Here is a 25,040-nt window from a genome sequence, read left to right as displayed (position 1 = left end):
TGTAGTACAAGAAACAGTAAGTGGCCTAGAAGATAGAGCTGTGATAGGTTAGTTACATCTCTTATTCGAGAACTGAAAGTCAATCACACCAGTCTTAGAGTTGAGACAGGGGACTACAAGAAAGCTTCCCTGGCATAATTGAAATGGAAGCATAGATATGCACGACAAGGAGAGATTAACCAGGTAAATACTAATCAGTCTTTTCTTCTTTGTAAAATATAATAAATCTTTTCTTTGAACTCCACGCTCATATATTCAAATGCCTGACAACTCTATCTAGATGCCTCACAGAGACTTCAAAACTAAGATATCCAAAGCTGAAGACTTGTATTTCAACTTAACACTCCTAAGAAACCCTACCTCTCTATTCTTATTATATAAACACCAAACAATTTTTCTTACTATTTGTAGATCATCCCTGCTTTATTATTTTTAACAAGACATGAAGAAAGGGGCTGTAACTGGAGTCCTTTCCTTTCAGGCAATATGCTTATTTCTTAGTCTTGGGTTCATTTGCTAATTTTGGGGTGCGGAGAGTTGGAGAGAAAGGGATATGATATACCCTGGTGTCCTTGCCATTTACTTCCTATCAATACACAACACTATAACCTCCAGAATGGTGGCTTAGCCTGGCATCATGTGGCACTACTGCTCATGGCCAGTAACCTATCAGGAACTCATCTGAAATTCTGGAGCCAGGCTAATAAAATTGTTTATGTAATGACAAAGTGCTCTGATAAATTGGATGATCTCAGCAGCACTGTGTGAACTATAGGGGCCCTCTATATAACAAGACATGGTGATGTACCTTAGAATCCTCCTGGGGAGGAAGTTGCTCTCTTTTCTCCTTCAGGCATGTCAAAACAGCATCTGGAGTCTCTTCTCCAGAGGAGCTTGGCTCCAGGCCCGCAGCTTCCGGCTTCCCATTTTCTCTGGGGACTGTGGGTTGCTCACAGGACAGGTTTCTAGGTTGACCTTTAGGAGCACTCCCTTGTTCTTCTGACAGCTTTAGCTTTAGTTCTAAGAGAAATGCTGTGAGTTATCATAAGCAAAGAGAACCCACTAGCCCTAATAAGAACAGAGAGCCTTTCAGGAATTCCTTCCCCTGATGCCAAATCTGTAGAAATGAACACCAATGATGGCTTTCCACAGGGCAATGGCAACCCTTATAAGCAGAGCCACTAGCATAGGCTCCCAATCAGGTGTGAAAACAGGGCTCTAGAGGCTAAGATCTCATGGAGGTGGAGGATATATATGGCAGTAGCACAGTGGTTTAGATTTCAGAGGAGGAAGAGTTTGCAGGAAAATCAGTGGCACCTGGCCCCACCTGCCATGTACTGTAGCACCTGAAATTCCACACCCAAAGATTTATGTACTTATATTTTGAAGTTGTGGGTTCATCAAGAGCCCCTGTGGAAATGCAAGTAATTCTGCAAGACATTATACATGTAGACACCCAAGGAAATACAGGAGGGAGTGGGAAAGGGTAGATGGGAATGTCAGCCCCAACTTGACAGATTTTGCTATTTTTTCTTATAGTAGCTTTTAAGATCCAGGAATTATTACAATATGGCTTTATATAAACCTAGATAATTTAAAATAAAAAAGCCCCCTGAGACTTATCAAGGAATTTCATTTTAGAGTATGCAAGGGTACTGGTTGTTTGAATGAGGCATTTATATTTATTTCTCAATTACATAGCTCATTTTCTTTGTTTGATGTTTGTTTCCTAGTTAGACTTTGTCTTGATGTTTAAACATTACATATTGTATAAACTTGCCACAAATTTACAGTTTAATACCACTGAATTAATATTCCCTTCTAGTTCTTTTTAGTTACTCTCCTTCCAGAAATTTGGAAAAACTCCCATGTCTCTAAGTATTAAAGTTAGTGTGGAGAGAGGAAGAAAATAATTTTTTATTGGTAAATAACAAGTCTCTTTTAAATGGATTTTAGAGTTAATACTCTCACCACCATCTCCAGAGAAAGACAGAAAAAGGGCACTAGCCCATACGGCAGGAGAACCACATTCTACACCTGGCCCACCACCTTCCAGTTCTGTAACCCTCCCCTCTCTATGAGCATAAATGTCCTCATCCATGCACTGAAGTGTGTGGAGTAAATGATTTCTCAGACCTCTTCTGTTTCTAACATCCAACAATCCCATAACCTAGGGAGGTTAGTGCTCCACATGTTAAAATGTTCCTGGCATTGAAGTGAATCATTCCACTTGGGAGTCTGGAGGTCCTCAGTTTCTTTGTAAGGAGGTTTATTACATGGGGCCAAACAATGACAGAGATACAGGATGCTTTATTTCAAAAGGGAGCTACAGTCTAAGCAGGAAACAAGGTGCAAGAGGGCACAGGTAGAAATGAATCTAAAATTCTCTGGAGCACATTATCACTAGTTTAACTGCTTCCTTTATGAGGAAATAAAAGACCTTTGACTGGCATTTACCTTTGAGCTGTTTACGACCTTTAGCCAAATCATTCATCCATTTCAGGACTTCAGGATTAGAAGTCTTGTCACCATGCGAAGGCTACCAAGGGAAGGAAAAATGGGGGTGGGAGGGAGGGAAGGAGGGAGAGGGTGGGGAAGAAAAAGAGAAAAGGAAAAACAAAATGTGTAAACACCTGAGCCATACAAAGATAGTTTAGGAATATATAAAGCTGGGAGAGAAATTCGGGTGTGAAATTTCTGATGGAGTTGCTTCTGATGAAGTTACCTCTAGAAAACAGTAAATATTCTTGACCTCCTCTACTCTTTGATCATTGCTATGGACATTATTTCTAAATGTGCCTGGTCACTTAATATTTTTCACATAGTCCTGGCCATGCCAGTGCCCCTGCAGTCAAGCTGTCAGTCACCTTGCAGGTCACCCACAGCCCATATATACCCCATTGCCAGGCCATTTTCTGTAGCACTGCAGATGATTGCACTGATACAAACCAGTACTTACTACCTTGCTTGTGGCTCACACACATGCTTATGACCATAACCCGTGGGAGAATGTTGAAAAACTGGAAGATTTAGCTCTTACCAGTTATATCCTCTAAGCTAAAGAAAGGAGACCCCAGAATCTCTAAAACCTGACAGTATTCCTGAGAAGTCAGTCTGTTAGGGGGATATGCAGATTTCTAACACCTTCACTAGTGGTAGCCAAACATACTGTCCCTCTACCCCCACAGATCAGTAAAAACTGTTCTTAAACAAGTCAAGGCTACCATAGTAACTTACATGCAGGCTCAAGAAAATTAATGGTTACTTTAAATTAAGGATTTACAAGGAACTATAAAATAAGCTTAAGATGACATGATCATAAACATAATAGCCTGAAATATGTGCATTGTTAATGACCAAATCTAGGGGCTGTCATTTTTTCTTTAAGGATCCACTAAATCCATGTAACAATGGCAGGATGTTGGTGAGAGGAAGGCATAGGAAGATACGAGATTTTTCAAACTCAAAGGAAAAAACTACTGTGTGACAGGATCATCACATGTACATGAGTCTAGGTATGCTCATTGTAAAACACAAGGCATGATTCTGTCAGTTCTAGAGTGATTTAAAAACCATACATTTTAAGATTAAAATAGAAAAGAAGATTGACAATGATTCTTTCCTGGACGAACTTGAATAGGAAACTGGTTTCCCTGAGGGATGGCAGGGGGTTGGGGAAGGGGTGGGAGAAAAAAAAAAAAAAAAGCTGGTTTCAGGACCATGGACAGTGACACGTGGCCATCAATCCCCACCTCTCTAAAACCGCTTAGCCTAGTCCTGTCTATGGTTTGCTAGAATGATGCACTGTATAGTCCAGTACTTTGGTTTGGGTAGCAGTCTGGTTACATGGACAGCCAGTGTTTTACATTTGGTTTCTCAAAATCCTCAGAAAATTCTCCACTCTGATCTGAGAACACATCTTGTTGAACAATGCTTCACTGGATCTGTTCCACACAGTTATTTCTATCTTTTGAAATATGGTAAAAACAAACACACACAAAAAAAATACTAAGGCCTTAAGCCAGTGACTGCAAAAGAAATAAGTTTTCACTATAGTGCATAGAACTTAGGAGAAATTTAAGGCTAAATTTCGGACAAAATAATTTAAAGCCTGAAATCAGTTTCTGAAATGAATTTACTTCCCTACCCTTGAAGAAGCTGTTAAAAGGGTTAAATCAAGCTCACATGGATAGCAGCTCTCAAATCACATGAAAAGTTCCCATATACAAGCTGTAGATCTTCAAGACTTAACTTCTTAAGTGAAATATTCTGATTCAAAAGGCCATAACACCCAGAAATTACATAGGTTTAGGTTTTGTTCAATGCAATTAAAATTGACCTCATAAGTGCCATTGTATGAGATTTGTGATCTGCCAAAGATGGTTCAAAAGGACACATTAGAAACATTACTGGGAGGGTTATAAAAAGACCTCAGTTGCTGTTCTGGCTAGAACTATTCTTTGCTGTGTGATTCTGGGAAACTCACTTCCCCTTTCTGGGCCTCAGTTTCTTCAGTTGTCAGATAAGACAAAAGACTCACTGATTCTTTCCAATTCTAACATTCCCTGATTCCACTGAAAGTAGACATCTGGCTGACACAGCCTTTTCTTAGCCCAAGAGTCCAATAATCAAATGCAAAATCAGATGTAGAGATGTTGAGAATTTGGGGTAGGTGTGTAAAATGGGTACAGTAAACACAGATGGAAAGATATACGTGATACATGGGTATTAGAAAAGCACAGAGGCCCAGCAGGAGCCCAGATTCAAAAATTAGCAGTGGGTGCTATGAATTCCACAGTCAGACTGCCAGGAAGGGGAGCCTTACATACAGCAACAGTTAAAGCCCATTGACATGTCAAACCTCTAAGCACAGCCTGGCCCTGACCGGAAGGACAGGGGTTTCCTGAGACATGTGAGGTTCTGATTATAACAAAGACTTTTATACACACTGAAGCAGCGGTGACCAAGGAGCCTCCTTCCCCTACTGCTCCCTGATCTGTCCTTCCGTAAGTGTATTTAAGTATATGTTTGTGTGTGTGTGTGTGTGTGTGCATGTGCATGCATGTGCATGTGTGCTCTAGCTTCAGAAAACTCTAGATAAAGGCAGGAGATGTTTCCAGGTGGAATTCTCTTCCAAAATAAGCATCCAAGATCTGTGACTGTGGGTAGAAAACTCCAGTGGAAAATTAACATGTACAGTTTTCCTTTATTTCTGACAAGGCAGAGACTGCCATGGAGTGGCCTATTTAAATATGTAACTCATAGATTAAAAAGTTAGTGTTATCTAGGACCATTGACTCCCTTTGTACCAAACACTGTAATAAGCATTATGTATGTACTTCCTTATTTACTACTTACAAACTTAAGAAGTCACTACCTAATACTCCATTTTACAAATGGCCAAACTGTGACTCAGAAAGATAACAAGTCCAAAATCACAGAGTCCTATAAAAGTAGCTGTGCTGGATTCAAATCCAAAATAGTGTGAATCAAGAACTGCCAGATAAGATGTGTTAACGGGTGCTGGGAATGGAGCCTCTGGTTGTTACTCTGTATTTTCCAATATGAGAATATCATAGATCCAATAACACCCCAGCAGCAAACAGGTGAAATCAGCTTCTCTCAGGATATCTGGAGCTTTTAAAATGCAGACACTTAAAATTTTTACTTATATTCTATTGCAAAACCTACTCATCTGTAATCCACTGACCCAAGTTGTGACTTGATAGAACACAACTATCTTAGGCAAGTCATTTCCATCAGGTGTCAGTTTCATTGTCTGTAAAATAAAATCCCGGACTAATGATGTGTTGAGCTCCCTTCTGCTCTATAAAAGACAATAAATAGCTGTGACTGCCTGACTCTGGGGAAGATAATCTTCAACATCCTAACTAAGGTTGCCTTGAAAGCCAATCTGATTTTCCCCCCATTTCTACAAAGCTAAAATCTGCTCCTTAAAACTCCTCCTTCAGTGAATTTGAGGCCACTGTGGGAAACAAGACAGGAAGAATGGAAGAGTGAAATATTACCCTCTCACCTCCCTCCCCAGAACTTACTCTATACTCACAAGAACTTTCCAATGGCCTCTGTACCAAGTGTTTAGTGAACATTTAAATATTTCAAGATGTATGAGAGATTATTCCCTGTTCTCTTTTATTCTAATAACAAGCTGTTCTGGGCTCTCTGCCAAAGACCCAATATCTTTGTCCAATTCTCCGTGGATATGATTTTCTCTATGCCATGGTCACCACTGGAGAAAATAAAAGCAACACTGACCATCAAGACACTTACCTATGACCCTATTGTTTCTTACATAAGAAGAAAGGAGGCTGATATTTGCTGCACTGCAGTACTAGCATGAAAACTAGTGTCTCTCTGATGGGGAAAGGATGGCTTAGGGTTGGTTCTTATGAGTGGCCTGAACAGATGTCATTTGAGAGGTCCTCATTCACCAACGAGGAAATACTTTAATGTCAAAGAAACCATCTCTACCTCATTCTGTTCCACAATTGGAGATTCCTCCCTTGGGTCTTTAATAAGTTCTTATCAAAATGCAATTGAGAAAAAGTTAAAAAAAAAAAAAAAAACCACACCATATTTCAAAAGCCTTCCAAATTTTGTTCCTCAGAAAAAAAAGGCAAGATCAATAATCAAATAAGATTGGAAATAATAGTTGTAATCCATGACTAGAAAATGTCCTAGCAGAGATCAAGTGACAGCAGGTGAGAACAAGATAGATAGAAGATGAAGACTCTATGATAGGTCCAGGTTGGCCCATGGGAACACAACTGTCCCCTGGCAAAGAAGGGTACCCAGAAAGGAAGGACAGAGGCTGAGGAGAATCCACACACCTCTGACCAGTCCGCTCCTATGTCAAACCCCAGAGTCCTTACCCGGTATTTCTTTTCTTGTTCAAATTTTTCTTCAAATTTCCGAATTTTCCGCTTGAGGCTCTGGATGTGCTTGGTGAGCTGGGTGATGGTCTGTGGCTCCTTGCCATCTCCACAGCTGCAGCGTGAAGAACTCCGCGGCCTGCAGTGATTACAGGGAGGAAGAAGTATCAAAAACAGTGGGCTTCCAGTAAACAGTTCTGTTGATCTACAAACCAAAATTCCTGGATTGTCAGAGAAATCCAGAGGGAAGTTCATTATTTGATGAGGCCACCATGGTAACATCTGCTCATTAATGGAGACTCCCTATCACAAAACTCTGTTATGGGTGGACGTTGTCTGGGACTTTAGTGTAAAATGTCAAAATATTAGTCCAGGAAATGCATTTTGTAAAGCTTAGAGGAGGCCAATTTAAGATTCGAAAGAGACCACACCGTTGAGGTCCTGTCCTCAATAAGTTGCACACGCCACACCTGCCAACATTTTCAAGGAAGATTTAGATGAGTGGTTAACTTTTCTTGACATAACAGGACTTTTTTTAATATGATGAAAGGATGTGCCCCTTCTCCAGAAATTGCATACACCCCCTCACATAACACATACTTTACATGCAATATCAATAATTCACTAACTCTTTCAGGTCCATCGATAGATAGTTCATGGACCCAGGGTTAGATAAAATCAAGAAAAAATGGCATGAGTTCTGAGGGAGAAACCAGGGATTCTCCAGGCATAATTTTAGCCAGAGGATTCTTAATCTTAACTGTATATCAAAATTATTTGTGGAACTTAAACATAAATAACACACAGTTCCTCAATCTCAAATGCAAATTCCAAGTGGAATGTGTAGGGGGCAGGCATCTGATTACACACACACACATGCACACACACACATTATTTGGACAAGGGTAGCTATTGTAAGCTACCACTTTTCTAGAATCTAAGAAGAAATGTAGATGGACATCTCCAAAGTGTTCTCACAACTCATCCATGGATGCTACCACTGGACATGGAAAGAATATTGAGTTCATCAAGAATGATATGTCTGATATGTGCATGTACATATACTTATTTAAGATTCTGTTCATTTCACCAAAAATGTTCAAACATGTGAGCCCCTGGGCTATCCTGTCTCTCATGACCATTTCTTCCTGAGGTATAAGGCCTGCAATGGCATCCCCAACTAGCAAGTACACTGATTTTTGTCATTTATTGTTCCAGTTGCGCAGTTGTGTTAGGCAGGCACATTTGTGCTATTTCAGTCATACTTCACTGTAGTTTATAAATGTGATATTTGAAAAACTGTACGAAACGAAGACAATAACAAAACAGTTTTCTTACATCATAAACTGCTGAGTGCTGGGTGGAGATGGGGCTGACTCGGGGTCTAAGTTGAATCTCTGACTTTGGCTGAAGATGGAGCATCGTGGTGACAGCAGTGGGTTGTCACCGTCGGTGATGTGATAGAGCAGCCTGCTGGTCCCCACAGACTGGAGGTCTTCTGGTGCACTGTCAGCCTCATTCTGCCCATCTTTATGGACTGGTGAGGGGTCTGGGCAAATGAGACAAATCATCAAGACTTAGAAGTGACAGAGGGCTTGAGACTGTCATGTTCCTAAATAAAGATCATATGCATTCATTATAATGGCTTGCCTCTTTGTCATTTCTTCCTTCTGGGGATATGAAAAGCTTTCAAAATATTGTCATGTTTATTCTCACAGAACCTGGACAGAAAATATTACAAAGCTGTTAACAAAACAAATAAAACAAGTAAGTTTGGTATGAGTTAGACAATCAACACAATCCCAAACTACAAAACAATCCTCTTTTTATTTCACATTATTTGCATAAGTCAGAGGGTATATTACAAAGTGTTAGAGCAATAAAATGAAAACAATAAAATGGAGCTGGAGCAGAAGATTATTGATTATCAGGAAGAAAAGGAATAACAACCAGTGAAGGAAGGGAGAGAATGGAGTAGGAGGAAGAAAGAGAAAAGAAAAACAAGAGGAAGAGAGGGGAGAGGAGTCCCCAGAAAGAAAATTATTCAGCAGTCATCAAAAATGATGGAGAACTCTGCTTATCAACAAGGAATGATGTTCAGAATATGCTAAATGGGAACCACAAGTTTTAAAACAAAACATCCCATTTTATATAAACACACACGTTTATATGTACAAATAGATGCACTAAAAGATCAAAGGTTACGTAGCAACTGCAAAGCATGGTAGAATCAGGAATAATTCTATTTTTTTTCTCTAAAACTTTATGTACCATTTTATTGCAGGAAAAACAAAAAACATACACAAAACCTGCTCCAAATCCTCTCCCCAGCTAGCCATCTCTGTCCCTGAATTCTCACTAGAACCAATCCCCTTTTAAGTTAGTTCCCCACCTTGCGGTCAGTCCAGAAGGTAGGTACCCCTCTGCTATGGAAGTAAGGGCAGGGGACTGAGGTGCAGCAGCAGGGCATCAGATCATTAGGAAACTGAGTCAGGGAGCCAGAAGAAGGAGCTCTGCACCCTGGACTCTGTACAGAGTTATTCAAGAAGCAGCCCAGTCTCCTTCTCAAGTTTTCTCAACAGATAAGTCAGGACCAGCCAAGGCTTTCTCTTACTACTACTTCTCTAACAAAAGTGGAAAACAAAAGATTTTCTGGATGAATAAGCAGAATCAGAAAACACTGATGATCTGCTTGTCCAAAATAAATACTTATCACAATTTGGTACCAGATGAATCTTAATCAGATTTAGAGTGAGTCCTTATTCTCTAGAATAAGTGACTCCTTATTCTCTAGAATTGCATTTCAAGATTGAAATGCAATCTGCTTTGTGTAACATCAAAGGTCTGATTAGGTCCTCTTGTGTTTTCAGTTGGCTTCTCCCCTGGTGGACTGTAGACTGGAGGGTGGATAACGCCTCCTATTTTGCCTTTGAGGCTCACTGACAGCACTGTCAGTGGCTGAGGCTAGTCAGAAATTGATGTGATGACAAAAGAGTTGGAGGGAGGCGAATGGCAGTGCCTCCAGCCCAAGGCAAGGTGTAGTGGTGTGAGTGACACACATCACTACAGGCAACACCCTTGCCATGAATAATTTACCCAGAAAACTCTGCAGTTTGGAAACAGCCCTCAGGAGTAACCGGAATAAGAGTTACTAATCAATAACTCACACACAGCATATAGTATCACCTTTGAAATACACCAGCAGGTGTATGGGTTCCTCATCAAATCCTTTTCTTAAACCACTAGGCTCTAAGAAGAAATGTGTTTTATTCATGTTACCAGTTTCTTGGAAATATCTTCGGAAATAATAATGGGGAAGAAAATAATCCTTAGCAGGCACCTGGGACCACCATATTTTTGCTGAAATGGAAAAAGTTCTGAGATCTTGAATCCTTCAGCTCAGTTGTGGCCCCAGGGTCAAAATTAACAAGGTCTCTTCTTGGTTGCTGTTTTATAATGCCAAAATGGAAATACTTGGGATCCTAGTCACATGACTGTGAAGCAGTGCCAGGGAAAGATCTGTTTCTGGAACCCATAGAGTCCTAAAATATAACTTTGTAGAATCACAGATCACTACAAATGGCTTTTTAAAAAACTGCATTGCAACAGTAATTGCAAACCTCAATTTATATGGCATCTGTTTTCCCTTGGGCATTTGCGTAATTTACCATGTGGCCCAATTAACATCCTAACCTCCTTGCCTCCAATTCACTATTGAAGGAAGCTGTGAGCCAGAAAGATCCCAAAGCAACCAATTGAAAAACAATGCAGTCAAAAACTGGTAATTTGGTAGCCTCTCAGTTCTTTGTCCAAACTCTCCATTTGAGTTGAGAAGGGGTTTAATTAAATCAGCTGACTCATGCATATGTGTGTGTGTATTTGTGTAGACAGAATTATTGAGCTCTTTGCTCAGAAGAGGCCAGTGTAGATTCAGAGCCAATGCTGCTGCTGTTCTGGGAAGAGTCCAGGCCACTGCTTCCAGAGCCTACTTCCCAGTAGGGAGAAGCTGATGGCAACATTAAACTAAGGTGGAACTTTTGTTCCCTAGGGGCACATTACTTTTTATCCCCAAGGAGGGGCATCTTGCCAGGGCTCATCCTGCAATGCAGTATGTTTTAGAGGAAAGGGTCTGGGAGTTAGGAGTTTGGTGCACCTATACTTTCTGTGGGACTCCAGCCAGTTTGCCCGCCTCTCTCAGTTTCATTGTTTGGCCTGTCTTCCTCACAGGACTGTGATAAGAAAAATAAAAGGAGACATTCTGTACAACATTGTGCCAATACAGTAGTCACCACTTATCGGCAGGGGATAAGTTCCAAGACTCCCAGTGGATGCCTGAAACCACAGAGTGCATCAAACCCTATATATACTATGTTTTTTCCTATATAGAGAGAGCTTTGATAAAGCTTAATTCATAAATTAGACACAGTAAGAGATTAACAACAAATACTAAAATAGGACAATTATAACAAGATACTGTAATAAGAGTTATGTAAATGTGATCTCTCTGAAAATACTTATTGTACTGTACTGTGGGCACCTGAAATGCAGAAAGCGAGACCTAGGATATGGGAAGACGACTGTAGTAACAATGCTGTTACTTATGCTTAAAATTTTGTTAAAAGGGCAGATCCCATATTAAGTGTTAAGTGTTTTTACCTAATTAAACAAATTCTTCTTCTTTGTATTTTCTAAAAATTTTTGTAACAAATGCAGATTAATTTTATAAAAAAGGAAAACACAAGTTAATATTAAAATTTGGGGGGAAAATAAAACTTTCATGAGAAGGGAAGTGAGAAAGCACCCTGGTGGCAGATAATAGTGAGCAAAGACTGTTAGTTTGAATCCCAGGCCTACCACTGGTTAAAGAGAGTTTAGAGATGTCGGACCTTTTTAAACCTCAATTTCTTCATCTGTTAAATGGGGAGAATAATGGTGCCTGCCTCACATGACTAAGTGAACATAAAATTATTCTCCTACAAAAGTTTTGCCAGATCTAGATAAACTTATTTTTTATTTATATAGTTTTTTTAAAAATGTTCCAACCTACAGTGTTTTTTAAATTTAAGCTTCATCCTAAGCAATGGCCAAGAAATCATTAATTCGATGTACTAGTTACATTTTTAAGAACTAATACACATTAAAATAAATTCCTCCTAAAAGTAACAATATTCACCCATGCATCCTTTGTATAGGGTATTTGGTGAAACCTTAGGATAAAGCATAGAAACTACTGAACACAGTATCTATGAGAACCATTATTTTTAACAAATATTATTATGAAAATAAGAAAGTTGAATATTGTCTTCTCTTACTGAACACCAACCTCATTTGGAATCCCTGCAGGGTTATTGTGGAAAATAAGAACCAATATACCCCTTAACATGTTGTCACTACTCTGAGTCCCCATTTATAAAAATGTAATATTTATAAAAACATTGTTATTAGATATAGTAATCATCATATCTAATATTTATGAAGTGAGTCACTGTTTCCTCAATCTTATTCTGAGATTTTTTGCATGTATTTAATCTTCATAACAACTGCATGAGGCTGGTAGTAAAATGCTCTCCATTTTAAATTCACTAGGAAAGGTTGCATAACTAGGCTATCTCCATTCAGGGAGAGTTTGACCAATGCTTGATATAGAAGACTCCACATCTCTGACACCGGAAGCCAGAGTGTTTCTGGCAGCCCAGTCACTGAGCAGAAGGGAACATAGAGAAGAAAAGTAGTTACCATCAGTGTGTGAAGGCCAAAAGACCCCTTCTGCTCAGTCTGCAACCCCAAGCAGAAGCAAATGCTACATTACAGTGGTTAAAAGAGTTAGTCAGATTTAAAAATATATCTTTCTAATGTGAATTTTTAAAGCTATTCCAAACCTAAGTAAATCTCTATCTGCAAACACTTGAGATGGGGTGCTGAGATGTGTAGATCTGTAAAGTTGCACTCTTGGGATTTCCCATCATGGTGGGCTCATAAATAGCATTCAGGGACATTCCAAAATGCCAAACGTCAGCCTTTGTTGGTTTCAAACGCTATATAAGCCAAAAGTGTGTCCGTGGTTCTAATGAGGTTCAGGCCTTAGCATTCTCAACCAGTCTCTCTCAGGACAGACAGCGGGAGGATAATAGCATCACATACACACAAAGAGGACCACAAAAACAAAGATGAAAAACAACCGAGAAAATATCTGATGGATACATGATGGGTTCAGTTTTAGGTATGTCGCATTTGAGTTCCTGAGGCACTAAAGGGTTAGCTATATGGTTAGAGGGGAGAGAACATGGGTAAACCTGAAGTCATCCCAATAACCAAGGCCAGGAAAATAGATGAGCTTCCTTGGTTAGAGATCACTGAGAAAGGAGAAGCAGTATCATCATGTCAGGTGGGAATGACGGCAGATGAGAAGGGACTCTGGGTTTGGGAGACTGACTGAGCAGTGAGGAGGTCAGCACTCCAAGCAGTCCTATGTGTCAGTTCCTACAGATGGCCACTAGATGTGTTAGGGAGCTGGAGGGGTGGGAAATATGTCACCCTGAAAACAGGGCTGGGCTTCATGACAGTCACCCTGCAGACCCAAGAGGCAATTTGCCATAATGAATAAAAACACGAGCCACAGGCTCAGGAAGACCCAGATTCTCGTCCCAGTTTTGTCACTGGTGTAACCTGGGATGCATTATTTGATCTCTCTCAATCTCATTGAATTTGAGAAATAACCAAGGGAAATGGCCAATGGACAGCTTCTGATCTCTGAGAACATCTATTACTCTTCCTATGTCACCAAAATGGAGCCAACTGCTCAGATAACAATGAGGCTGAACAATGTCCTGCCCAGGTTCAGGGTTCTGCCTGAGCTGTGGAGCTAGGGAAAGAGAAATCATCCATGATAGTGTGGAAGATTCAGAAGTGCCCTCTAGGGATACAGAGAGAGCTGGGTGCTGGATGCTTATCATTTTTCAGCCTACTTGACTCTCCAGGTCTTCTAGTCGATTCTTGAATAGTTGATCACCTTAGTGGTACAGCTGATAAAAATCTGCTATTAAGATGAGAAAAGCTATTTTCAAATGGGAGTTTTCATTTATGAGCAGAAGCGCTATAGGGAGAATATTTGGGGAACATTGAATATACAAAGCTAACAGAAAGACCACTGAAGGAAATTCCAACCTTCGATGTGGGCGATAACTTTACTAGGCTCATCCCAAGTCAATTAGAAAGTGTAGTCAAGAATGATTCATCTCAAGTGTCATGAGTTAGGCTGAATTAGCCAATTCACTCAAGGAAGTTGGACCAGCAGCTCCAGATAGAGGCACAGGAACGTATGATTCTCAAGGAACTCAAAGAGACAGGACAGGTTGTCTACCTAGCCCTGGGCCTGGGAGCCATCCAGAGCAGTGTCAGACACCAAGCTTCTGGGCATGCCATCTGCTCACTTCCAGGCAGTCTTTCTATGCATGGAAAGCTGATACTAAAATAACCCAAAGAAAGGATTTTTAAAGTGACTAAAATATATAGGAAGCCTGTGTGCACAGTGAACACACTGAGAACTCTCTGTGTGTTCAATTTTTTTGTAAACCTAAAACTGTTCTGAAAAATAAAGTTTATTAGTATTTTTTGTAATGACTATAGGCTACCGGTTAGAAGCCCAGGCTCTGGAGTCAGAGGCTTGGGCTTGGTCTGTGATACCACTTGTTGGCAGTTGTTACATCCTTGACCAAGCGAGTCTCTTCAAATTCAGAATTCTCATTTGTAAACAGTTGAAGACAAATATAATCAGGTATAATAACACAGTACTTGGTCTAATGTAAAAAGTGAATTAAAAAAATTAAATAACTACCTGGCAGTTTGGGCTGTAGGACTGATATTTCCTTCCTATAAAGCAGTTGGAGAAGTAGCCTCAGAGAATTACAGTCATCTATACATTTTGAAATATTTCCTTAGAAAACAAGGGGTTAATGCGAAGTTCCTTTCTTCATAGATTATGAAGATGGTTATAAAAGCATCACAGAAAAATTATTAATATTAGATAACTTTTCTGGCCAAGTTATGTCACAGGTTTAGGATAGGACAGATTTTACTGTTACAAATGTAATTCCAAATTTAATAGGTAGTATTTATTCAGCCATCAGCTCTATAGATTATTGCTGTTATAAATACCTTTTGCTTAGGAGAATAAGTGTAATGTCAATCATATGCAAGATTCTAGAGGGCACCTAGGGAATGGACAATACAAAATGTCATTTCCACTCCCTGAAAGTAGTTAGAAATTATGATAGAATACCTATTCAAAGACAAATGTAAGCATTATCAACTGGAGGAAAGGCGACATGAGTTCTGAGTACAGAAAGAATGCCCAGCTTTTAACATAATGACAGCTGACATTTATGGAGCATTTACCACAGGAGATGAGCTAAGACCTTCATATGTATGATAGCATGCCATTCTTACAACAATCCTAGGAATTAGATAGTATGCTTTTTCCCATTTTAAACAAAAGGAACTGAGGAGGATGAGAGAGTAAATAACCTGTCCCAAATCACCCAAGTAGCATATGAAGTTCTGCAAGGAACTATCTTTCTGAGCAAGGCAGAGCCTTTTGCAAAGGGCAGAGTTGAATTAATGTTTTAAGAAATTAATTCAGTTCTAATCCTTGCAAGTGCATCCTGGATTAATCTTCTTTTACATTTCAGAAATGGCATGGAAGAAGAAATTTTTAAACAACAGTTGATATGAAAAATATATCTGGGTTTTCAAGAAGTCTATGCATGATTTCCATGCCAAAGATTGTTTTAAAACAAAACTGAATGATGATTGGGCCATGTTTTGCAAAGGATGCAAAGCTAACAATATGCAGCTAAGGGAAGAGATGAATTTCTGTCTTTATGATGGACATGTCAGTACCAATCCTTGCAAATGGGTCCTGGATTAATCTTATTTTACATTTCAGAAATGGCATGGAAAAGGAAGCGCAGAATGATAAATCTGAGTCTGCAGATGATGTTAACATTTTTCAGAGTGAAATGCTAAGCAACCACAGACCAAGCTCATAAACCATGAAGCAGAGGTTCAATAGTGGCAGATGACTTGCACTGTGCGCCAGTAAGTGATGCCATTAAAGAAAACAAAGCCAGCTACTCCTAACAAATAACAAGCACTAAGCTATTAGTTTAATCAGGTATGGGATTTGGGAAGCTCTGATAGAGTATACTGATATGACAAAAAAGCCAAGAAAATACTGTGCATCTCTAGCAAGGGTTTGGAAAACAATCTCACAGGCATAATTATTTCATATTTATTTTATAAAATGCCCCTGTTCCCATTTTCAGGTATTAATTCATTTTTTTTTAAATTGAGGTCATTGTAGATTCACATGCTGCTGTAAGAAATAGTAGAGATCCCTTGTATAGTTTGCCGTCTCTTCCAGTGGTGACATTCTGTAAAACTAAAGTACCTCTGCTGATATTTACAAATAAAATATTGTTTTTGACTCCATGTGAAATACACTATGCAGTTCAGGTAAATATACATCAAGAGAGGCACAGGGACCTAGAGATGGATTCAATCAGGGGAGGCAAAATTACAGAAACAGAGGGTCTGTAGCAAATAAATCAACTACAAATCTAGGTCTCTTCAGTCTGCCAAGACAAAGTCAGGAATGGATTTTTAAAATGACTTTCAAAATACGTTAATTATATAGAGGGTATTTAGACCAGCTATATACTTCATTCCAAATTCTAGAATATTAGAACTTTGGGGACTTACCATTTAAGCTGGATGGTAAATAGCATAGTGATGAAGAGTTTAGGCTATGGAGTCAGAGTGGGGAAGGCCCCGCTGCCACTTCCCCATTTTCCACCCAACCACCCTGTACTCAGCAGCTTTGGGCCCTTCAGCCAGTGTATTAGTTTGCTTTCATGCTGCTGATAAAGACATATCCAAGACTGGGCAATTTGTAAAAGAAAGAGGTTTATTGGACTCAGAGCTCCACGTGGGTGGGGAAGTCTAACATTAACGGCAGAAGGTGAAAGCCTTGTCTCACATGGTGGCAGACAAGAGAATAGAGCTTGTGCAGGAAAACTCCCCTTTTGAAAACCATCAGACCTCATGCGACATTCACTATCACAAGAACAGCATGGGAAAGATCTGCCCCCATGATTCAATTACCTCCCACTGGGTCCCTCCCACAACACATGGAAATTCAAATTTGGGTGAGGACACAGCCAAACCATATCAGCAGTTGCATCTCCAAGTTGATTTCCTCATCTTTAATCTAAAGATGAAAACTATATCATAGAGTTCTTGTGAAGAATAAGAAAATCCATCCACTAATGTCCAGTCCATCCACTAATGCCTGATACAAGTAAAGAGGTCATTGTTACCTAATGTTGATGTTATTCACTTAAGAGCTTTTAAAGCAAAGGTTTCTGAACCTCAGCACTATTGACCATTCAGCACTATTGGACCAGATAATTCCTTGATGGGGGAGAGGGGTGGTCCTCTGCATTTCAGGATGTGCATTTCAGGATTTTCCTGGCCTCTACTCACCAGAGGCCAGGAAAGTCCACCCCCTCATTGTAACCAGTTATGTCTCTAGATACTGCCAAATGTCCTCAAGGGGGGCAAAAAATAGACCCCAATTGAAAAACCTCTATTTTAAGGGAACCAACTTACGACAAATAAATGAAGTGCTACTTTCCATAATAGTAGCCATTTTTTAAGTTAAAGCATTAGGTGGTACATCCTGAATATATATAAAGGCTCTAGAAGGCTTTAGAAGTCTCAATGTGTCTCATACACACACACACACACACACACACACACACACACACACACACCATAATGAATTAAGTTTATAAAAGATATTTGGAAATTCTGTGTACTCCTGAGGTTGAATGAAGATCTTACTGACTTTCAAAGACTATCTGGGGTTGCCACCACATAGACTGAAATATCAAGTTTTATGGATAACCAGATGTTCCTAGTAGGATACCTGAAATGCTTTCCTATTCTAGAAATCTATTTCTAAATTGCACCTGCAGCAGGAACATATTTCATGTCACCCCTGGAATGGCACCGTGTTCTATAAAGTATTACTGAACCTCCTTGCACTTCATAATCACCAAGGGAGTTTTTCAAATGTGGGGATTCTTAGGTGTCATCTTTATATTTTAATTTTTCATTTTAAGGTAGGGATCTCAGACAGCTGTAAGTTTAATACGCATTTCCAATTAATTGAAAACTCTGGTCAAGTAGACAGTGTCTGGAAATATAAGCGAAAAGGTCAGGTTCTGGTTGACTCTGACCTACATCAACTTCAACGTTGGAAGAGACCTATAGATTATGCAGAATTCTGCATGAGAATAATTATAGACTCTAAATAGACATACTACATTAGTGTCTTACCCAAATTGAAAGTTCAATTTGAAGATCAAGATTTTAGAAAAATATAATAAACTACTGCTATGGAATTATTATTTTTAGTAACAGGTGTGCAGTTATCTCTGGTGACAGTTTTTGCTAAAACTCCAAACCATCAATCATCCTTGGTCAGACAGAACAAAGGTTACTATGCTGAGTCATGTGCAACATGAACAGTCCTTCTCCACACTCTAAAATCACAAGCAGTGGAAAAGACAAACCTCATTCCATTTTCCATTCAACCACATCAGAATGGGTGCTTACTAATTCCATGCTGGAAATATTTGCTTCAGCTGTAAGAAGATATTGATAGAGTTAGAGGTATTTTGAGCCTATTGTGTGGGTTTCTGCCTTAGTCAGTCCTGGCTGCTATAACAAATTACCATAGACTGAGTGGCTTATTAACAATAGAAACTTATCTCTCACAGTTCTGGAGGCTGGAAGTTCAAGATCAGGTGCCAGCCTGGTCAACTTCTGATAAGGGTTCTCTTCCAGCTTTCAGAGGGCTGACTTCTTAGAGTCTCACATGGAGGAAAGAGGGCAAGCTAGCTTTCTGGACTCTTATAAGGGCACTAATCCCATGGCCTAATCACCTGCCCAAGGTCCCACCTCCAAACTTCAACATATATTTTAATAAGTTGTTGGGGAAACACAAAGATTCCGTCTATAACAGCTTCTGTCTCACAGGTTGTGGTTTGAAACCTACAAATAGGGTGACCAACTGTCTTGGAATACCTGTGAGTGAAGATTTCTTAGCACGTGGGATATTTAGTGCTAAAAATAGGACAATCCTATGCAAACCAAGCCAGTTGGTTACCCTTTTTATGACCCCAAGCTGCCTTGCAGCCGATTTCCTCTCCATCATTTTTCCCTAAGGGCCTTCTATTGCTCAAATCTGTCTATATCCCCATCCCACTCACTCCCAACCTGTGGACTTTCTCCTCCTGAAATAAGTAAGCAGACGGAGCCACCTGGCCACAGACCCTGAGTTATAAGTCTCGTGTGATCTGTGAGCCTTTCCCATTGGCAAAATTGAGGTAAAGCAGAGTCAGACAGAACTTGACATTCTCTCCCAATTCAAGACACGGTCCACTTGAATAGTGTGGTTCTATTACTCAGGGGGATTTATGAAACACACAGATTCTGGGACTTTCATCCTAGACTGTCTGGAGAGGATGCCAGAGGAATCTCCATGTTGGAAAAGCTTCCTGGTAATTATGATCCAGAAGAAGGTTCTGGAACAGTATCTAGAATACAGTGTCCCCAGGGGTACCATGAAATATCTTCTTGCTGCATATGCAGTTTACAACTGGATGTATAGGACAGGGGGACCTGTCAAGTCTCTTACTAGGTGGAACTGATCTTGGCAACCCATAAACCCAAGTTAAAGTCCATCAAGTCTATAGTGAATTTGAAACCTACTAGGTCACATGAATTTATACTTATGAATGTTTGCTATTTATGGTTAAGTGGTAGCATATTATATCCAGTTATTCTTGTGAAAATCACTTGTTCATATCACATGTTCAAATCCATGTTTAAAATCACAGATTTTGTCCATGTTATTGACATTGAAAATTACTAATTGAATTTTTACAACAATTATGATTTGAATATTTATATACATGTAAGGCTCAGAGAGAATGCTAGATGTTAAGAAAGAGAAGACTGTTTTTAAGTTACTATAATCTTTTATGGACTTATGGCCATCTGTGTTCATCTTACACAACCACCCTCTCACCAGGAGTAACATGAAAAAACTTAAAGTTTTAAGGTGTCCAAAGATCACTCTAGAAATCCATCCCTGAGTTAAGAACCATGGATCTGAGCATAAATTTCTTCCCTGAGTGACTCATGGGTTAGAAAATGCATGGTCTTCCTGTAAGAGTGCATCTTAGAACCCAATGAGACCAAACCATCCCATAATTTAAGTCACAAAGGCATCTTACAAATGGCTGTCACTTTGGCAATATCCCTGCCAAATGAAGAGACTCCTTCGGTCCCTGGAAACATCAGTTTTCTAAATGTCTCTACAGTCTAGTTTTCTAGACTCTCTAGGGAGGGCTCTGAGACATTTCAGATTCATCTACATTTCGGAAAATCCAGCGTGCAACCCACAAGCCTCCTCTCTAAAGAGACTTCTGCACATCTCTGCCATTTGATATTTAACATGGAATGTATTGCTAATTCCTCTGTGTGAGCAATCCCTACATAAACCCTGTATTTATTTTCATTTTATAACAAGTAGTAATAAGCTTGTGCAAAATCTTGCCCATGCCAATGAGAAAATCCAAAACTATTCTTAACTGTTAGAAAGACACATAAAAGTCATGATGAAAAGAAAAAATATATCCACATCCAACATGCAACAAATATTTTACTGAACACTTTGTCAGAAACTCGCATAGTTAATCCAAATCACCAAATAACTCAACGGTTACCTTGTACTTGGTTTGAGACTTCTTTATGTGTTTTGTATTAAATATGTTGTTTGTTTGCAGGGAGTGGAATATGGTGTTGAGGGAAGAAAAGGGATGTTGTCTAAATAATCTGACTTAAATCGCTAATTGGCCTGATGTTAGCTCCTGTTCAATTTTATTTGCCACTCATCCAAACGCAATGGCCAACAGAGCAGGAGAGCTCACTGGGCAACAAAGACAGCCAACTGGCCACATGCATCCATAGGGAAACAACATACCACTCACCAGCAATGCTCTGCTAGGCTTCAGTATCTTACGATGAATAGTAGTACTTCACAGGTCAGTTTAAGGATTTAATATAATACACAAAAAGTGTTTAGAACAGTGCCAGGATCATAGAATGTTTTAAATAATCATAGTAGCTACTACTAGTAGCTATTATATGCTACCATTATTAGTACACATTCCAACTCCAGACAGTATTGATTGGCCTGCTTAGACTATGTGGGTCTGTTTTCTTTCTTTTTTTTTTTTTCTTTAAAAAATTTTTAAATTGTTTATTTATTTTTAATTTGTTTGGGCATATAGTAGGTGTATATATTTATGGGGTCTGCTTTCAACAGGAGTATCTAAAATGTACTATTGCTAATGGTACGGAAACAGATTACCTTTTGTAAATCTTTGCCTTCAACTCCTAGGGATTAAGGACCTCTCATGAAGAAAGCTCCCTTAGCCTATTTCTACCATTAATCTGGAAACCAGTCTGCAAACTTGTGACCTCTTCCTGTTAGAAAACATAAGCTATGCTCTCACTTATATAAATTAGTGTTTCTTTCCTCTCCAAATATTCCTGGCAACATTAATTTGCCTCTGTTGGCTAGCCAATCTACCATCCCCGGAATTAAAGCCAGAGACTAACAGAAAATCAAGACTCAATTTGGGACTTTTTGACAAGGAAATTAATGAAAAAAAAATGGAAACCAAACAAGACAATACAGAATCAGAATGAGCTATCAGTGGAGCACTCACCCCCACTTTCCCTGCATGCATGGATCATCTTACAAGCAGTTAACAGGAAAGGAAGTAGCAGTATGGAAACTTCCCCATCCACAACACATCAAAAAGAAGAATTTCAAGACAGCACAGGTTATCTAGGTCCAGTAATATAAAATAAGCATAGCACTCATGTGTCCCAGGAGACCAAATGGGAAAATGAAGACTAGAAGTTGCGATGGGTACTTTCACCTTACACAAATGACACCCATTTGTGTGTGACTCTTGGTCCTATCTAGACAGTTCTATGTTATAGCAAATCCCAGTCCTTCCTGCTCCCCCTCAGCTCCTCCTGGGCAACTCAGAAGCACCTCTTGGGCTTTCATGTTGCCCTAGGCACTGTTTTCCCTCAGGGGCTCAGGCTGAGTGTGAACCAGCAAGAGACTGAACTACCTTGAGAGTACAATTTGGGACAACCCCGAGCCCTGTATCTTACCTGCAGAATCTGTCCCATCGGCAAGCACACTCTGGGTCGATGCTGGCACTGGGTCCTTGACTCCATGCACCTGAGCAGCTTCATCCTGGTTTGTTAAAAATGCAGAGCACAGATCAGATTCGAGGGCTTGGAGCTTCAGCAAGGAATTCTGCCAGCAAAAGCAGAACATGAGGCCAGCTAAGTAGATGCCTAACACACAACAGTGTGTCCGCAGCTCCTGCAAGCACCTTCCTCCGCTGCCTGGCAGGAAGAGGGTGGTGGCAACAGCTGCTTCAGGGAAAGAACTGGTTGTGCCAGAATCATACACGTATCATTCCACATGCAGGCTCAGTTTCTGCCTCATTTAAATCCTAACGTATATGGATTATCTGTGACACATGGGACTGGTGATTTCATCAGCAAGAGACGCTGCATCTGGAGAACCAATCTGAGAAGATATCTGCTTCCCGGGTGCTTGAGGTTTTACGCTTTGCAAGTGTTTCATTCATTGTGCTGACATCAGGAAGCAGAAGACATTAAGTCCCTCCCTGGCTACCATTCATAAAAGCCATCATCCCTCCAAAGCAAAGACAGCAGCAAACCGCAGTGCACAAAGAGTTACTGCTGCAGAGGCTGCCGGGCATCTGGGAGGGGCTTTGAGGCTCCCTAATCCACATCTGTATGCAGGTGTGTGTGTGTGTGTGTCTGTGTGTGTCTTCTAAAGTTACTTCTCTCACATGAGAACAGGGTGAGAGAAAAGGGTGGAGGGAGATGACCTTGGTCATTTAGCATAACCCAGCCACTGAGGAAGAAGCAATTCATCTTTCATAGCCCTCAGCATAACCTCCCACCCACTCTCTTCATTTCTCATTTAAAATTTCTCCCATGATTCTTAATAAGAACAAAGTCATACAGATTGACGCATGCATCCTGCCATGATGCAGATGCCAGCAAATTAATTCCCCCGACCAGGTGAAAGTGAGTCAGCCTGAGTCCCTGGCCGGGCTCTCTCCCTCTCCACAAGAATGTTCTACAGGTCTCAGCTGCTCTCCTACCCTCCCAGCTCCAGCAGGGGTGGGCACTGGGAGCAGAGTCACTGGTCCTTTCCCTGCTAGGACCCTCCAATACACACAGGCACACACACACTTACTCATACCCTACCCTCTACATATCCTTTCACCCACACAGTGTCACACCCAGTCCACAGCCCCACCCCTGCCATATACACACCCTCACCCCCTACTCCACACACACATGTATGTACACCCTCCACCCCTAGTGCTCACCTCCATCCTACACGCACTCTTATACCTACCCCTCACCTCCTCCACACAGATGCTCATACCAAACCCCCATACTCTCATCCCTACTCCCCACACCTACAAACACCCCACCTTCCACACACACACCCTTACCCCATACATACCTCATACCCTCACATCCACCCCCCAAAACCTCCCAGCCTACTTCACACATAACCCATGCACACCCACCCCACACACACCCACATCCAACTCCCATGTCTTCACACACTATTACACACACACACACCCCTGCTCCATATGTAACTTCACACCTTTCCTCACATAAACATCTTCCCAACATCTCTCACACCCTAACTCCTCCCTTCCATGCAAGACTGAGTCCCACGCACAACCCTTGACCCATTCTGCTGATGTATGAACCTACAGTAGTGTTTTACAAGCTGCCCACCAAGGGATGTCTAAAATCTGTTGTCTCTTCACCATTGTGAAAGCAGCAAGTGCCTAGGTGGGCTCAGGATCACACCTCTGCCATGCCCGGAAATGGGGTGGGACCTGGCACAAACCTCCTAAGAGCTCAGGGGCTGCTGCCTGGGAGCCCATGTGAAGCACCTGTGTGGGACTGAGCCTTTTTTTTTTTTTTTTGGCTTCCTCCTCCATTCTGGGATGTTTTCCCAGCAGCTGAGTGTGGAAGTAAGAACTGAGGTTGTTGACAGGAGCTGCAGAAGGAGCAGGGACACCAAGTTTCTGGGAGGGTTTAGTATTTAGTAAACAAGCAGCTGGGAGGCAAACAGAAAGATTCCAGGCAAGTTTCCTACTGGAGGACACTGGAAATCAGTGACCTCTGAAAAAGAGCAAAACTACCCTGAAGATTAACAAATAATGCCATGGGAACGTAAAACAGTGCAGCCGCTATGCAAAACAGAATGATGGGCTCCCAAAATGTTAAAAATAGAATTACCATATAATCCAGCAATTTCATTGCTGCACATCTAGCCAAAACAATTGGAAGCAGGGACTTGAACAGATATTCATACACCCATACTCATGACTGCATTACTCACAATGACCAAGAGGTATGTTTTGGATAAAATAGTGTCTCTACAAAATTTATATGTTGAAGCCCTTACCCCCAATGATACTGTATTTGGAGACAACCCCTTTAAAGAGGCAATTAGGGTTAGATGAGGAAGTGATATCAGGGAGACAGATAGAAAGCCACGTGAAGATGCAACGAGAAGGCAGCTGTCTGCAAGACAAGGAGAGAGGCTCAGGAGAAATCGATCCCGCTGGCACCTTGATCTGGGACTTTCAGTCTCCAGAACTGTGAAAAAATACATTTATGTTGTTTAAGCTTCCAAGTCTGTGGTATTTGTTAGGGAAGACCTAACAGACTAACACAAGGTGGATGCAGCCTAAGTGTCCATGAGCGGGTGAATGGATAAACCAAAGGTGGTTATGCATATACAATGGAACATTGTTCAACACTCAAAAGGAAGGACTTCTGACACAGGCTACATGCCACAACATGTATAAACTTTGAGGACATTATGCTAAGTGAAATAAGCCAGTCACAAAAGGA

The 25,040-nt window shown here is 40.5% G+C and overlaps 1 protein-coding gene across 12 annotated transcripts in view; it reads right to left on the bottom strand.

The window, feature by feature from the left end:
• Window positions 1-25,040, bottom strand: part of FAM13C (family with sequence similarity 13 member C) — a 114,969-nt gene that overhangs the window by 14,574 nt on the left and 75,355 nt on the right. For 9 of the 12 annotated variants that reach the window (XM_025396762.1, XM_025396765.1, XM_025396761.1 and 6 more), the window contains 5 exons: window positions 22,218-22,302; window positions 8,232-8,442; window positions 6,894-7,032; window positions 2,458-2,539; window positions 809-1,020 (listed from right to left, as the gene is read on the bottom strand). In XM_025396762.1, the coding sequence (XP_025252547.1) occupies window positions 809-1,020; window positions 2,458-2,539; window positions 6,894-7,032; window positions 8,232-8,442; window positions 22,218-22,302 (729 nt within the window). The remainder of the gene's footprint in view (window positions 1-808; window positions 1,021-2,457; window positions 2,540-6,893; window positions 7,033-8,231; window positions 8,443-22,217; window positions 22,303-25,040) is intronic. The other 3 variants (XM_025396769.1, XM_025396768.1, XM_025396767.1) reach the window with 1 other exon arrangement.

The sequence above is a fragment of the Theropithecus gelada genome, chromosome 9 (assembly GCF_003255815.1).
Source record: "Theropithecus gelada isolate Dixy chromosome 9, Tgel_1.0, whole genome shotgun sequence".
Taxonomy (NCBI): Eukaryota; Metazoa; Chordata; class Mammalia; order Primates; family Cercopithecidae; genus Theropithecus; species Theropithecus gelada.
Note: the sequence above shows the minus strand (reverse complement) of the source record. Positions and strands in the feature narration are given on the sequence as shown.